This window comes from Bradysia coprophila, unplaced genomic scaffold (genome assembly GCF_014529535.1).
Source record: "Bradysia coprophila strain Holo2 unplaced genomic scaffold, BU_Bcop_v1 contig_583, whole genome shotgun sequence".
Classification (NCBI taxonomy): domain Eukaryota; kingdom Metazoa; phylum Arthropoda; class Insecta; order Diptera; family Sciaridae; genus Bradysia; species Bradysia coprophila.
The window spans coordinates 329805-346264 of NW_023503823.1; the positions used below are offsets into that span (position 1 = coordinate 329805).

At 35.6% G+C, this 16460-nt stretch overlaps 2 protein-coding genes across 9 annotated transcripts in view; one reads left to right on the forward strand and one right to left on the reverse strand.

Annotated features, from left to right (window-relative positions):
* LOC119083231 (zinc finger protein 271-like) overlaps nucleotides 1-16460 on the reverse strand; it is a 700255-nt gene that overhangs the window by 200451 nt on the left and 483344 nt on the right. The window lies entirely within an intron of this gene.
* LOC119083250 overlaps nucleotides 1-16460 on the forward strand; it is a 32397-nt gene that overhangs the window by 10548 nt on the left and 5389 nt on the right. For 2 of the 8 annotated variants that reach the window (XM_037192914.1, XM_037192915.1), the window contains exons 2-12: nucleotides 905-1266; nucleotides 11472-11593; nucleotides 12764-12930; nucleotides 12996-13139; nucleotides 13206-13313; nucleotides 13373-13499; nucleotides 13558-13695; nucleotides 13761-14047; nucleotides 14105-14307; nucleotides 15934-16165; nucleotides 16235-16413. In XM_037192914.1, the coding sequence (XP_037048809.1) occupies nucleotides 1144-1266; nucleotides 11472-11593; nucleotides 12764-12930; nucleotides 12996-13139; nucleotides 13206-13313; nucleotides 13373-13499; nucleotides 13558-13695; nucleotides 13761-14047; nucleotides 14105-14307; nucleotides 15934-16165; nucleotides 16235-16413 (1830 nt within the window). In that variant the 5' untranslated portion in view covers nucleotides 905-1143. Of the gene's footprint in view, nucleotides 1-798; nucleotides 1267-8739; nucleotides 8973-11471; nucleotides 11594-12763; nucleotides 12931-12995; nucleotides 13140-13205; nucleotides 13314-13372; nucleotides 13500-13557; nucleotides 13696-13760; nucleotides 14048-14104; nucleotides 14308-15933; nucleotides 16166-16234; nucleotides 16414-16460 lie in introns of those variants that run through there. The other 6 variants (XM_037192918.1, XM_037192916.1, XM_037192919.1 and 3 more) reach the window with 6 other exon arrangements.

The window sequence follows — 16460 nt, forward strand, 5'->3', positions numbered from 1 at the left end:
CAGTTGGAAGTCACAAGCAGAGAATATTTGGAATTTTCAGAAATTGTCTAATTGTTCTACCACTCCGTGGCTTTTACGGTCTTTTTGCTGTTTTTTATTCCATAGAAGTCAACTTTTATGAGATTTAAGAGGAACCAGAGTACGGAAAATGTTTGAGAATTTTAGGGAATTTTCGGGGTTTGAATTCCCTAAAATAGACCCTCCTTTTAAGGCATCCTACGATTCGTACACCAAAAATCACTTTGAAATTTTTCAAGAGAAGTTCAATAAATGTAAAGAATTCCCACAACCTGATGGACTACAGAAATTATTGAATTACACTTCTATGTGAGGAAGTGCGGTGCTATGACGGAATATGGAAAAACAACATTTTTACATTCTAATTGTTTTTTCCATATCATTCCTTTCAACTTACTCATTTTTCCATGCTAGCCAAAGAGTAAACACTGGTATCATGGAAACAAACATCACCAGTCCGATAAGCGATTTATTTTCTTCCATACAACAATGCAGATACACTGCTCCGATTGAGAAATTTACTTGCAAAGACGAGTGTATGTTTATTTAGGTCATTAGATATGATGGTGGTCAATGGTTTCATGGTTTGTTTAAATACAATAAAAAGGGAACTTGGGTAATTGTGAATATTCAGATACATTTTTTTTTGCTGCAAAGCTATATCCACCACATGCAGACATACATACACTTTACATTTTTCAACATGAATATCATTATGTTCACTTGACATTAACGATATTGTACTTGCTATACATTCGTATCTTAAATTAATATTTGTAAACGATAGCGAATAATGGCACACGATCTTTAGTATATTATGCTGGAACTACAGTGAAATTACATTGTTCCTCCGGCGACTACGGACTATAATTCACTGTTTTTTCAGTTAAGAGTTAAAAATTGCAAATTTCCTCACATTGAAATAATATTCACCCGACGATAAACGTATTTAGAAGCAAAAACTTTTACGCAGAACAACCGAATAAATGAGTGTGTTCGTTAATGTGATTAGTAAGCGAATTCGAAAACTATAAGTGCAATCAGCAATTATAAATTACCAAATGTGTTTTTAACAATTTGTTGTTGTTATTGAATAAAACTGGGTGTTGTTAAATATTGAATAAAATGTCGTCCGGACTGTTGCATCAACAGCAAATTAATAAAGATTTGCCACCGCTGCCGCCATCCGCGCAACAAAATGTCTCTGGTGTTAAACCGACTTCGAGACGAGTACGGAAAATCAGTAGGGTAAGCGAAATGTTTTATGTTTTGAAGATGGAAGGTATGTGATACGTATGTCACTAGGTGCCGGAATAGGAATTGGTTCTTGATGCTTCAATATTTCGGTTCCGAAGTCAGTGTTATTGGGCAGCGCCCAATTTTTCAAGAAATTCGAGAGGATTTTCTTGAAAATTCTTGAAGATCTTGAAATTCTCAAAACTCGTGAAATCAGAAATTCTGGAAATTTCCGTTTGTAAAATTTCAATTACGGATCTCACAAACCATGATTCTGAAAAGCTATGCGAAATGCTTTAAGAGCACTTCGTTCAGCCTATCTCTCTGACTGGTTCGTTGTCCATTTTATTTAAAATATTTCACAAATGACAAAAGTGTGAACGTTCTACTCTTGGAACTTCGAAACGTGTGAGCTCCAGCCCAGTAATTATTCCTACAGCAAGCAAAAGAAAATTTATTTAAAAAAAAACGAAAAAGCAACGAAAATTGATAGCATCGAAGGTCTATAATTTGTACATTTCTGGCAAACTTCTCTAAGTACCTTTATGACGAGGGGGAAACCACTTTGATTCACCAAAATTTTGATCTAGACTAATCAATGAATTCTTCGGGGGTTAACATTGATTTACTATGATAAGCAACTAACTTACGACGATTAGCAAAGTTCATTACCTGTTAATAACTTGATTGAAATTTAGTCAATCATCTGAGTGGTTTCGTCTTCGCTTTATGATGCGATGTTAAACATTCTGGAACCCCTCTTTTCAAATGAATATTCTAAAGCCCAAGGTTCAAAAAGAACAGACCCTCTCAGAACCTTCCTAAAACTATCCTATACCGTTCACCTTCACTTGCGTCTAGCTTATCCCATACAAGTGTATCTCATTGATTTGATTGAATAATTACTCTTGCATATGCTCTACAGCAACATACTTCCATCAACGAAGTCCACTTAACCGTGAATAGGTTTTTGTCTATCGAATCTATAAATTGTTAAAGCATAGTCTTTCGCAAACAATGCGACACTTACCACACACAACATGATGTATACCAACATTATATTATGGATAAAACCACAAAACCACTGCTCTCAATAACCCTTCGTTGTATCGACATCGACCATTAAATGGATGTAAAAAAGAAAATTGAAATAATTTTCCTTTCGATTTAGATTGGACAGGGTTGTTGAAATAATGATTTATAAGTAAAATGAATATGCGGCCACTTAGACTAAGGATTCGGGTAATTATGTTGGCCCTCAAAAAGCGTAACAGAACGAAAAGTCGCAAAAGGTTTTTCTGATTATTCTACGATTTTGCTTAAATGGTGTGACAGTGGTTATATCGGGTTACGATCTGTTTATATGGTAATGTGAGACACGTTTCGATGACAAGTACGTGTAGAGTTCTATGAAGGTTGAATGATATCCCTGGATTAATTTGTTGTATTTAAACAAAACAAAATTTTGTTCTTTTTTTTTGTTTCAATTTTGAATCTTATTTCAGTACAATTGAACCAACTGCGACATATTGTCGGTGCATTTTTGTTGTGAATGTAATGAAAAACAGATCCGTGAATCATTTTCATTTTGTAAAAATATTTTTTTTCATTATCATTCTTTTCGTGCATGCATTTTGTCATTCCCGGCGCGATTCAAATGACCGTAATTTAATAGAATTTTGTGGCAATATCTGCGCAATACTCGCATAGTATTTTGAACTCGAAACTTTCCTTAGCTAAATATAAATATATTTCTTTGTATACACTACGCACACATTAAATTGTTTTCTCTGATTAAAAACAAAATGATTTTATTCTCACAACAAAAAAAAAATCATAATTTCTTTGAATAAAAGAACAGTCGGAACATGAGTGTGTCTGAAGTGATGATAATGAATATTATGATCTGGATTCTCTTGTTTTTATTTTGTCGTAAAAATATATGTTGTTTACATGCTGCGTAAAAGTTTCGTTATGTTTGAATTCACATTTAATCATGTGAAACTGTACACATATTCATTACAGCTGCTATCGCTTTGCTATGCATATTGTGATTGTCATTAGTGATTCGCAAACGTTTTCGAACAGTCATTTATGTACGGCCAATGTCACATAACTTTGCATTTACTATTCTATGTACTTTGTATGCTAGACTTCTACTAAATTATCTCGTCTAATGCAAATAAATGGAAACCTTAACACATATAGTCTAACTTGAAAAATATCTGATATTCCGTTGGCAACTGCATAAAATAAGGATTTCATTTGTTGAGAAAAAGGGACAGCAACAGCGTGCCACACATGTACTCATAATCCTCGTTTTAATTTCTTTCATAAAAGTAGATTAGTAATGCGAAAATTGTGTTTTCTTCTCTGGATAGTAAGTGGATTTTCAGATGCATAATAGAAGTATTCCGTAGGAGGATTAGACTGAATAGGAAGATAGTGCGATGCATTGTAATAGTTTTGCTTGCTTGTATTATAAATCTGTTTGACTTTGTCCTTGAAACTGGACGAGAATTGCTAAAAAGATAGATTTTTGGAAAGTTTCTTGGTTTTAAATTTTCCTCGCAAATTTAGAAAATATTTATTTCATCGACTGTAAGGGTCTGATGGTAGAAAATATGTCTTGAAGTTAAGTTAAGTAATTCTGAACCGTTTTACAAAATTTGGTTTCAAGGTAAAGTTCGTAGATGGGCAATATCAGCCTAATGATCCGAGAGATATTCTTAAAATAAATTTTTACTGGTTTTTCGATTGCATGACTTTATCAGTCCTTATCGGTTTTAAATCAATTTTGGAAATTTTGGTTTGACGTCAAGTTCGTGAATGGGCAATATTGGACTGATGGCACGATAACTTGAGTAGTTCACTGAACCTTATTTTCGAACTTTTTGTTTCCCAAAATTATTAAATTCATGGCATATGATTCACAGATGAGCAAAATCGACCTAATGTTCTTTGAACTATTCCCAACGAGTTTTTTGCATGAATTTTTGATGGCCCATAACTGTATAGTAGTTAGCTCTGAACCGATTTTCGAATACTTTCTTCCAATCGACAAAGAATACAGTTTGTTATGTGTCCAGTTCATACACGTACCATGTCAGACTAATAACGTTTGACAGATAACATCTGGGACATATTGGTATAACCATAAGAGTTTAATTCAATGGATGTAGTAACCACTTATAGCTAATGAATCTATTATTGATAACTCGGGTAAAGTTCGACGAGGAATTAATGGGAAGTATCGGAGTAAATGTGTGAGAGTTATTTCTGAAAATGTCAAAGAAAATGAGAAAACGAGAGGTATTTTCACGAGATGCATTTTTTTTACGAGATCTATTCAGCTCTTCAACACTCACTTCCTTTTAATTATTAAAGCCTCAATTTAGAAAATGGAGTTTTGAAGAATGTTTCAATGCTTTTTGATAACTTCACAGTGGAGTTTGTTTATTTTCATTTTTTTCTTTAGTTACGTTGAAGTTAATTGCGGCCTGTCAACTTTCGGCACCCTGGACTTTACTTAAATCGTCTAGGAATGCCTCCAAATAAATTTCTAAAAATCCAAAACGGAATTCTAGATTTTTAGAAATTTATTTGGAGGCATTCTTCGACGATTTAAGTAAAGTCCAGGGTGCCGGAAGTTGACAAGCCGCAATTAACTTCAACGTAAGAATTGAAATTTCATGATGCAGAGACCTGACCCACCCATAAGGTGGAACCTAGTTTCATCAAATATTTTATCAGGAATTTCAAATAGCCAATGACATAATAGTGGGATAGACGGGAATTACATAGACGAAATCGTATTTGCTTCAGCGCTTGAACAAAATATTTACATAGAAGGCCTGTCTATCCCACTATTATGTCATTGCACCCAGTTATGTCTCAATTTTTAACAACCACCAAAAATTAAACTTCACATGTGATGACAACTGCTGGTTTCTACGATATGGGATTTTCGCAATAATGCAAGGGAATTGGTTCCATCCTCTGACATAAGAGAACCAGCACTCACATGTTCCTTTTCATTCCGGCGACCCTTCTCTCAAATTTTTCACATTCAACGTACAGATCATGTTTTGCAACAACGTGCCTCATTTCGCCAATAGCGACTTTCATTTATTTTCATGGCTGAATATATGGATCCAGTTCAACACAGAACTGGGGATTTTTGCTAGTGACGTCATCCACGCTTTTTATATAGGTTTACAACTCACCGTACAATCTATTGATATCAAAGACCTGTGTTTGTTACAGGAACACGATGTTCTAGTCTCAGTGCACGTTTTGCACACGTTTCATACTATTATACTCTTAACGCTAAATTAAATGAAAATATTTTAGATTCTAATTAAAACGTATATTGTGTGTAGTTTCACGTTCGTGGTATGGATATATTGCACGATATACTCGAGAGGATACGGTAAACACCAATTCATTAAGTTAATAAATAGTCGATGGCACAATGACGAATGAAACGTGTTGATGGAAAAGTAAATTAACTTGAAGGAGTCCCATCATTTGAATAGATTGTACATTCAGTTAAAAACGATCTTCGTTAAGTTGGAAAGGTATGAAATATTACAAATTCGGTAGCTATGAAAACAGAGAAAGTTTCTGAATTAATGAGAAAAGAGCTGAGCTGAAGAAAAGAAATGCCAAAAATTTAATTTTTGAATTATTGTAGAGCGCAAATATCATTCCTTATAAGAAGGAAGTTATATCTTGAGTTATATATAAAACAAAAAATTTAATTAATTTCCGACAAGCTTCACATTAATCAACTATCGACCAACTAATTGGCATAATATGTAATATGTTCTGGCTAATCTGTAAGCCTTACAATGTACATACAACTACTGTATAGTTCTAAAACGACAACCCATAAACAATTATTTCTCGTTGCGATAAGTTAAATAAGATTTTTATTGTTTCATAATGAAACTGTAGTTTTTTTCCGAACATTCATTCGATTAACGTGAATGATTACAGAACGAAGTTAATTCGTATGAATCTATGTACAACGTTATATAATCCATCCATCGATATAATGCACGATTGTGTCAAGCATCGTTATTTATAGCTCATTTGTTGCACTTCAATAAAATGCATCTATATTACTGCATAAATTAATGAATTGATTGGTCTTAAACAAATGCACGAGCGCTGCGCCATACTGATAAAATGTTTTTCATTATCTAACAATTGGCAGCCAGCCACATGAAGAACGAGACACTATGTCTAATGACTATAGTTGAATTTCAAGGTTTTAACTTTATTTCTGTTGTAGCTTATTCGTTGAGAGTGTAGGAAAAAGAGCTTTTATTTTTATTGCATTGTTTCGATTTAATGCATTTTTCCTGTTGAAAGCTACAGTTTTGTCCCTGTTAGTAAATGGTCGTTGAGGATGAATTGAAATACTTACCAGCATGTTAATGTGGAAACAATGAGTGGCTTCAGTCGACAATAGAAATTGTGGAATATCAATTTCACCGGTCTTCAACAAGCTGTTGTTGGTTAGTTTAAATCTTTCTGATTGCTTGCGACAAACATGCATAGAAACATGAGTTAAATGAATGTACCTGTTACTGGGTGTTGTTTATGAGACGTCATGGAAAACTGTTAAATATTTATTATTGACGAACAAACAAGGTGCTTGAATGTTAAGAAAGTAATCACAGTATCGATGTCAAGACAAGACAAGACAAGAGCTATTAATAAATTATGAATTCTTATTTTATTATGACAAACACTGATATTAAAGATAAGACTACCATTCTCAATCATCTGTCTGTAGCAGATTATAATGGTCGAATAAAACATCGTTCGTCTTTACGATATTAGTGGGAAAGCCTAAATGTGTTGTCAGAAAAAAAATCACTTTAATCCGACCTGTAATCCATGAAAATGTAAAACAAAGCTATTCTTCTGACACAGAAATGACTGTAGTCTGTATCCAACCTCAATGCAAACATATAACAATGTCAATTGGTTACAATAATAATTACTCGATGTGAGCTATGAGAAGTATCGCCGCCACTCATAATCATTCTCTCGGTTACAGATATAAATCCCTTGACTGAAAGTCAGGGTCTTATGACAAAAATACTTGAAATGTCTGACACGCTGAGTTCACTATGATTTTTTGAAAATGTAAATTGGTAAAAATGCTAAACACAGAAAACGTCCGTAACATTTATGTTACCACGATAACTCGAGTATAATTCTCAAATATTTTTCGAATATTTTCAAATATTTTTCGAATTCGCCAAAAAGTTTGGAACAATATTTCGTCTATCGAGTGTCGGAGACTCGCTCCAAAATGAATCTATTTCCTATTTGCCAACCGATTTAAAAGAATCCGATGAAACGATCTGAAAGTATTTCCAGAAAGAAGTTTTTTCTCTTTTCTCGACAACTTCAATAAGCATTAACGAGTGTGAAGTTTGCGGCTGGAGCGAAGATTGCACTGACAAAACGACGCCACGAGAAATGACGACTTTCTGTAGAAACGGTGAGTTCCTGAAAAAGAGGTGAGTAGTTGACGATTTTTCATGAATTCACCTTTTCTTCAGGGAATCGCAGTTTTTTTCATGTTGTAGAAGGGGATATTCTTTGTACGAAATTTTCAAAAAAGCGAGAAGAAATGACGACCTTCTGAAGAAAAGGCGAGTCCATGAAGAATCGTCGACTACTCACCTCTTTTTCAGGAACTTCTTTAGAAAGTCGACGATTCTCGTGGCGTCGATTTTTCAGTGCAATCGAGCGAAGCGAGAACAAAAAGAACCTTAGATCCGACCGCATGAACTTTTTCTCCTTTATTTTTCCCATGTTTGCCACTAGTTATTGAGGACCTTATTTAGGAAATGGAGTTGAATAAATGTAAAGGGAGTCGCTGCCCTTATGTATGTGGGACGAATGGAACGAACAAAACTTATTATCAAATTTATTTTTTTTAAATTCGAAATTGAAAAACATTTCAATCAAGGGACCTGACTCACCCAAGTAGTGGAGCCTTGTAGAGATATGGGAATCAAGGCTTACATTCCGATTGCTCCACATAAGTGCAATGTAATCGAATATTTGTTTGACATTTCGTACAGCGCTGGTATTTGTAAACAATCATGTATAAGCCATCTACTTATCGTCATCATAAAATCATACTAGCAGTGATACTGATGTAAACGTTATTGCTGGTGATATGATTAGTGTATACGTTTACATGATTATTTTTTTTTGATGTCGTAACCAAATATCCACACTAGTTACTACCAGCGATATTAGCTCATAGCCATTTTCAAGAGGCTTCAGATAGTAGCATTTTTTTCCACTAGAATGTCGATCAAGAAGACAATTACGTTCAGTTCAATCATTCTTCTCTATCATCTAAATTACTGAAGAGAAAAAGACAAAAACACAATTTAATCTAAGACCGTCAATTGATTTTGATTAATTCGCAGCGTAAAGCAAAAATAATTTAGTCTGCATCAATACTCGGTCAGCACATAAACCATTGTGGAAACATACATCCTTAATTCGATGCATGTTTGTTTCGGATCAGCTGTGCATTTTGTGTGAACGGATTTATTTGGTGAATAAAGTACAACAAAAACATTTTGTGGTGCTCCTTTGACAGCACATATATAGCGATACTGCGAAATCGCCAGCCGAATTTCGCAAGGAAAATGGAAAAACATGAATACTCTGCGGTAAATCTTTCTTACATCGTTCATAAATCTTTACATCCATCGTTGCTTTTCCGTTTGTGAACATTTATGATTGAAATGTGTACATATTTCGATGAATCAAAATTGTGTTGTGTATAAGACGTTAAGGTTGTGCAGTGCATTACTGAATATTTTTTATAATATCAATGAAAATTCTCAAGCCACAAACTTCAACGACCTCATAAATTCTTACTCACATTCTTTACAATTTCTTAACAAAAAACGTAAAATGATTGCTAGGTATGCACTTGCTCGAGAACCGTGATGTTATAGACATGCTGTCAAGTTTCCCGACAAATCCTCAGTGGGAAGATGTTTGCCATTCCCTTCCTGAAATAGACATTACCAATACGGTGAATGTCTTGGAAAAATGACAAAATTATTGTGTATAATTTAGCCAGTATTACAGTTATTGCCCTCCTATTTAGCATTTGCTAGATTTAACAACCGAACAACTGTAGTAGAAGGTTAATTATTCTTTGGACCGAAAATAACAAAAATGATTTCCTCATTTCTTCTACGACGTCTGTATGTCTGCGATGAGCGCAAAAAAGGCGAACGTTCATCCACTCAAGTCGAATAATCAATCGAAAATATAGTTAATTTCGCGGATGAATGTACCTGGTACACTGTGCGTGTACTTGAGCTGTCTAAATTTGAAAAAACGGTCAGATCTACTCAATCACACTTCAACAAATCAATAAAAAGAGATATGCAGGGAATCATGGATCTTCATAGCCAGTGAGCTAGTAAAGATGTGAATGTGGCATTTTATTGGTTAACGTTAAATGTGGCACAAAAATGTCTGAAATGGGTTCATTTTTGCACGATTCTGTCGTTGCTAGTTCAAATCCCACCGTTGACACATGAACAGAAACGTCTTCACTTCAGATATTGATATTTCACTTAATCGAAAATTTAAAGTTTGCAGAACCAGAGTTCATAGGAACTCATAATTTTGAAAATTTGTTCTGTTTGAGTTATGCTCATGTCTCCACGTGGTCTTTCACGTGGTCGGGATTTGTTGATATCGAACTGATGCCGAATGTGCACGTACAAATGCGAATGGAGAACGAAATGTATTGAATGGATCAGTGTTGTTGATAATGTGTGGCAACAGTACTCATGCGAGCCGGTGAGCTAGTAAAGGCGTGAATATTGTAGCCTAACAGATTTGTGGTGGTTTAAAAATTATTCTGATAAAAACACATCATTGAAAAACGCACAAATGCAGGCTTGAAATGACAAAACACCGATACTTGGCTACGAAAATTGAGCAGTTTCTGAAAATTTCGGAGAACTGCTAAATTTTCACAGAGCTGGTCCAGTCTTAGACTAATCATATGATATGTAGACTAATATTTCTAGACTGGTATTTCGTACGATAAAATATGGTCCCGACATCAATTTTTCTTACACCAATACAATATACGCGCTCACGCTTTTGATAGTTCAATTTGCCCTCTTAACACATTGAAATTAATTGCGGCTTGCCAGCTTTCGGCACCCTGGACTTTACTTAAATAGTCAAAGAATGCCTCCAAAAAAATTTCTAAAAATCCAAAAATGAATTCTTGATTTTTAGAAATTTATTTGGAGGCATTCCTCTACTATTTAAGTAAAGTCCGGGGTGCCGAAAGTTGACAAGCCGCAATTATTTTGAATGTGTTAATTAGACGTCCAGGTAGCCAAACTGTAGAGCGATGGACTCACGCCCTATATGTCACGGGTTCGACTTCCGTGTCAGACATAGTTCATAGTGTTTTTCCTAATCGTAAATGATTAGTCTCTGCTATTAGTAATCACTAGCTAGCTCTATCGACCGTAACAGGTCTCTAAGAAAACACCAAAAAATGCTGAACACAGTTCTTGTACGTCATGCGTAAGTCACAATCGTGATTATAAAATGTCAACTACTAGCGACACCTATGTTCTAATAGATGAATCATACGATTTATAATTCATAATTGTAAAATATCTCTAAAATATGGGTAATGCCCATTGGCAGCTTAGGTGCTTGGAAACACAACAATTTATCAACACGTTCAATAATGGCGATGCAATGCCGTAATGGTGGAATATTAATTGATGAACCTATTATGATAGCTAACATGAAAAATAACGTTGCGAGGCGTTTTTTTTTCCTTCGATAACCCAATCTAAATTACACTAAAAATAACCGATAAACTGATTGTATTGTATTACAAATTGTATCAATCTCTCTCAAGATATTAATTGTCGATGACCTTAATTTTGTTGAACCTCATTTTGGATTTACGAAAAACAAAAATTGAGTTTGCTCCAAATTTTGGACTTTTATCATCAACACACAATCGAATGTAGGTTAGAGATACTTCAGTTAGATGAAATGTTGCAAGGATCGTTTGGTTTAATCATTGTGTTTTGATGAATTTTTTTCTTGTGTATCCCACGTTTGAATTCCATTAAATTAATGGCGTGTGCCTAATGTTTACTTTACAGACGGACAGTGAAGTTGCATGCGAAGAAGCTGCTCGTTTAACGGCTGAAATTCAAGAAGAAAATACACCAGACGATGAAGATGATATGTGCGAATACCATACCATGGCACCGCCGGACGGAGGGTAAGTAAATTTTGATATTTTATTGTTTCATTAACCGGAAACTTTTTATTGCCGACGCGATGGTTGGAGAAATTAGATATTCTTGTAAATTAATGCGAAAATGAATTTTTGGGACTGGTTATGCTAAAATTGAATGGCTCAGGCTTCCCACGCTCAAAGGATCCTAAACTAAAACGAAGAATTTCTCATAAAAATTAGTAGAATTTAAGTACAAATTTTTGAATCGTATAACATATTCTCTCAGTTTATTTTCACCACTTGAAACCAGATCGGTTTAGCTACTGTATTTTCTTCCATTGTATTAGAATCAACAAAGCTCTTCACTTGCCGACTGAGTGAACGTGTCTCTGGTGCTTGACCTTGTTATAGTGTTTCACTTCAAGAAACCGCTTAAAATATTCTATAACAATGTGACTATGCTTTTCAACACCTGTCTCCAGCCGGAAGAGAGCTTGAACATAGACACATTTTAATTGGGAGCGTAAGGATTTATGTAACAATCTTTTGTTATGCTTTTCTATCGATATGTATTCCCCTTTTACGAGTGTTCTTCTTATGAGAAAATGACAGAAAATGCACAGCTGGAACATCAATGAGTGGGATGAGAATGTTGATGACGTCATATTTCATCGTAGTTTGATGATAAGAGAGTACAAAAAAAATTATGACGCCTGAGATATACGGGTTACGTGCGGTGTGACGTAATTTGTGTAAAATTTGAATTACTTTTGCGTTAAAACTCCCAAACTCGGGGGACTTAAATAATCAAAATATGATTGAAAGTTGTTGGAAAACAAGTAATAAAAGCTTTACTAATCAGTGAACCGCTTCGTCGAGACATAGTTACTATAGTTACAGTATTGGATGTAACGAATGTAATTTGGGAAAAAGTGTTTTTTAGGGCGAATGAGAGTCTGGTTGCCCACGCGACGCGGTAGACAATTTGGAATTGCCACCACAGATCTCTTAAAATGTATACGTACAACAAAAGGCATTCGTACTTTGCCGTGTTGAAGCTTTTATGAATATGAAAGTCGGATACTCAGTCAAATTCCTTCAAATTTAATGATTGTAAATTCTAATAAGGCTTTGCGACACAACAAGAATCCGTTGATGACTCGAAACCATTTCTTGACATAAAATTTTGATCGAAAACTTTTTATTTTACAGATACGGCTGGGTGATAGTATTTGCTTCATTCATGTGCAACATGATCGTTGATGGTATAGCTTACACATTCGGTGTATTTTTAGGTGAATTCGTTTCATACTTCGGCGAGGGTAAGGGCAAAGTAGCCTGGGTCGGTAGTTTGCTCTCTGGAGTGTATTTAAGTGCAGGTATGTTCAATACTGGTATTTTGAAGTTGAGAAACGAAATTTTGATTTTTATTTTATTCCATTAGGACCGGTGGTATCTGCATTAGCTAATAAGTATGGATGTAGGGCAGTTTGTATAGCTGGAAGTATCATATCGTGTGTGGCTTTTGTGCTTAGTACATTTAGTACGTCTGTTAATATGCTCATGTTGACCTATGGTGTTCTTGGAGGTAATTTTGAATTTATGTCAGATCTACTGGTAGACTCAACCAATACTTTGTTTTTCGTAAAATTAGGATTTGGTTTCGGTCTCATTTACTTACCTGCTGTGGTCGCAGTGGGATATTACTTTGAAACAAAACGATCTCTTGCAACTGGAATTGCAGTGTGTGGCTCTGGATTCGGTAGGTTTCGCAATATTTCGAGTCCATCAGACCAGTATGGTAATCAAATTTGTTTGCAGGAACATTCACTTTTGCTCCGTTCGCCAATTATCTTCTCGAACACTTTGACTGGAAAAACGCAAACTTAATTTTAGCCGGCCTTATTCTTAACTGTGGAATTTTTGGTGCTTTGATGAGACCGTTAACGTAACTACAAATACCGATTCTTACCGCTTCTTGAGTTAATCTCTTTCGTATTGTTCAGGTATCCGAAAGAAAGTAAAGTGAAACCTCTAATGCAACGCATGTACGAGGAAAAACGTCTTCAACTTGAACGTGGATCAATCGGTGGTTCCTATTTTATGGTCCAGTTACCTGATGGCACAATGGAAAAGAGACAGAAGTAAGTGGATTGACCCTTTTGCAAAGAAAGCAGGAAATTAACCGAAGCAATTTAACAAATTCCAGAATGCCAATAAACATTGATCCAGGGGTACATTCTAGTCTTAATTTAGAGCAATTAGCTGCACAAAGTGGCTTTCATCCGGTGGCCACACTACCAACTATAGCTGAGGCTAAAGTCAACGACAGTGATAGTCCTTCGAGTCCGGATAGTCAATTAGAAATTAAAATAACAACACGTCCGCAACGGCCTCATCGTAACTCAGAATCTGATGGCAATCAAGCCGAGTTCGGTAACAACAAAAACATACCACGGAATGCGTCCCAACCGGCGTTCACGTCTCACCATCAAGGTTCGACCGATTTTCGGTTTTTTTACACAGTTCTGTTCTAACGATTCGTTTCCACAGGACTCCCGAAAAATGGTTCGGTACCATCGTTCGATCGCGTCAGAAAAACATCGCAAAGTGAGCGATTCAAGCCGTCGTTGGCAGCTATCAAAACCAGATCACGTGCTGATGTTGAGGGAGCTAGTGATGTACGTAAGCCACATTATATAAAATATTCGGCGAATTCACTTGCACCAGGATATAAGCTGGGTTCCAATGATGTCGTTAGTACACACAATGAACTTTTATTGATTCGAGTTTCGATTTACCAGTTTAGAACATTGCGTTGATTGTTCTACTTAGCTAGATTCTGTTGACGCTTTTACTAATAACATTTTCGTATTTGAATGACGGAGTAACGTCCCTGTTTCCGACTATAATGTCTCAGACGACGTAGTTGTAGATAAACGTAGTTGAAGAATTGGTTGGTACAAGTACTGTCTAAGTACTAGAGACTGGAAAATTCGAAGTAATTATTGACGAAACAAATTATAAGCGATGTAGTGAACGAGTGGTAGAAACGTTTTGGATGTCTGATTTTGAACTGAAACTGAAGTAATGGTGGTAAGCCATTATTGTTCGTAAATTTCGTGACTTCGTACACTTTTGACATAAAATTATAGTAAAAATGTCAAAAGTTCACTAAATTGTCATACTTACGAACTTTACGAGCCATAATGGTTTACCCCTAATGTTCCATTCAATAGTGTGTTAACCCTGAGCTTTAATACTGCATTTATTGAACTTTTGAGAACATCATCAACCCCTGGATTGAAATCTGTGCTATGTTTTGACACAATCAAAGACTAGAAAGTTCTGGCACTAATGAGTATTGAATATTTTACGACATGCGTTTTGACGTCTTTCTGAAGAGGCGTCGAGTTCTTGAAGAAACGATGAGTAGACGCCACTTCGTCACAAACTCACCTCTTCTTCAGTAAGTCGTCGTTCCTTTCCTTTTTAACGCGATGTCATTTTACGAAATTTTGACGAAACGACGAGAAGAAATGACGACTTTATGAAAAAACGGTGAGTTACTGAAGAAACAGCGACTACTCATCGTTTCTTCAGGAACTAGCTGTGTCCTCAGAAAGTCGTCGTACTCATGTAGTCAAATAATCAGATTAATTTAACGATTGTAAGCCATATGACGATTGAAATCCCAAAAAGATTTTTTTTTATTGAAATGTCCTTCGTTCCTTCAAAGGTAAAAATGGACACCACAGACTTTTCACTAAAAAAATTATTTTTTAATTTAATCTTCATTCGCTGACAAAAATAGTTACAAATCTTACCTGCAGCAGGTAACTTTGTCTCCAGGTAATGTACATAATCTGCCACAGCTGTATTCTTTGTATGAGGCCGTACAGTGGCTGTGGCAGCTATTGTAGATTACCTGGAGACAAAGTTACCTGCTAATGGTAAGCTACCAGGTAAGATTTAAAGGACTTTTTTGTCAGTATGTGTCATCAATATGTTCCTTTTGACATCAAGACGATTTCTTAAAGTGTAAGCAGACTAAGATATATGCTACACATAAGCTCCTAGCAATCAACAACAAAAGTGCCAGAAGAAACATTTCTACTCTTAGATAGTATAACATGGCATAGCCTTCAATCCGGAGGTGAAGAAGAAGTATGAACCTTTTTTATGACCTCTCAGTCTATTAGTTTAGTCGTAACGCTAAATGAGTCTTGTAGAATCCAAGTGAATTAATTTTGATAAGACGACTAACATCCCCTTTACACTCCACAATCCCACTTCGAATGAATTGCGATTTGTGACTGCGCTTTTATACTAACCACAGCTCAATCTTCTACTTTACACTAAACTTTGCATTAATTTTGTAGGAAACGGAATCCATGTTTACATCATCCAAAATGTCGTTGTCAGTTCGCGAACCATCGAAAATGGTTCGACCAATGTCACGAAAGGACATTTTCTATTCCGGCTCCGTAACCAATTTGCGTGAATTCCAATCGCAAAAATCGCTGTCGAGCTACAGAAATTCTGTGATTTCATTGCCAAAGTATGAGAAAGAAATGAGAGACGCTCGGGACGGTGACGCTGAGAAAGGCGAACGTGAGTGCATTTGGACTGGCTTAGAAATTGTAAATCTAAAATTCAAATTTGCATTTTTTACCCCATCAGAATACGATTTATGTCCGTGTTTCGTTTTACCGGAATCGTTTAAATCGGCAATTTCCACCATGCTTGATGTTAGTTTACTGAAGGATCCAGTTTTCATGCTAATCGGAATCTCGAATGTGTTCGGAATGGCTGGTCTTTATGTACCCTTCGTGTATTTGGTGGATGCTGCCACCATCAATGTAAGAAAACTGTCTAATGGGATTTCTTTCAGTCGATTAACCGAATT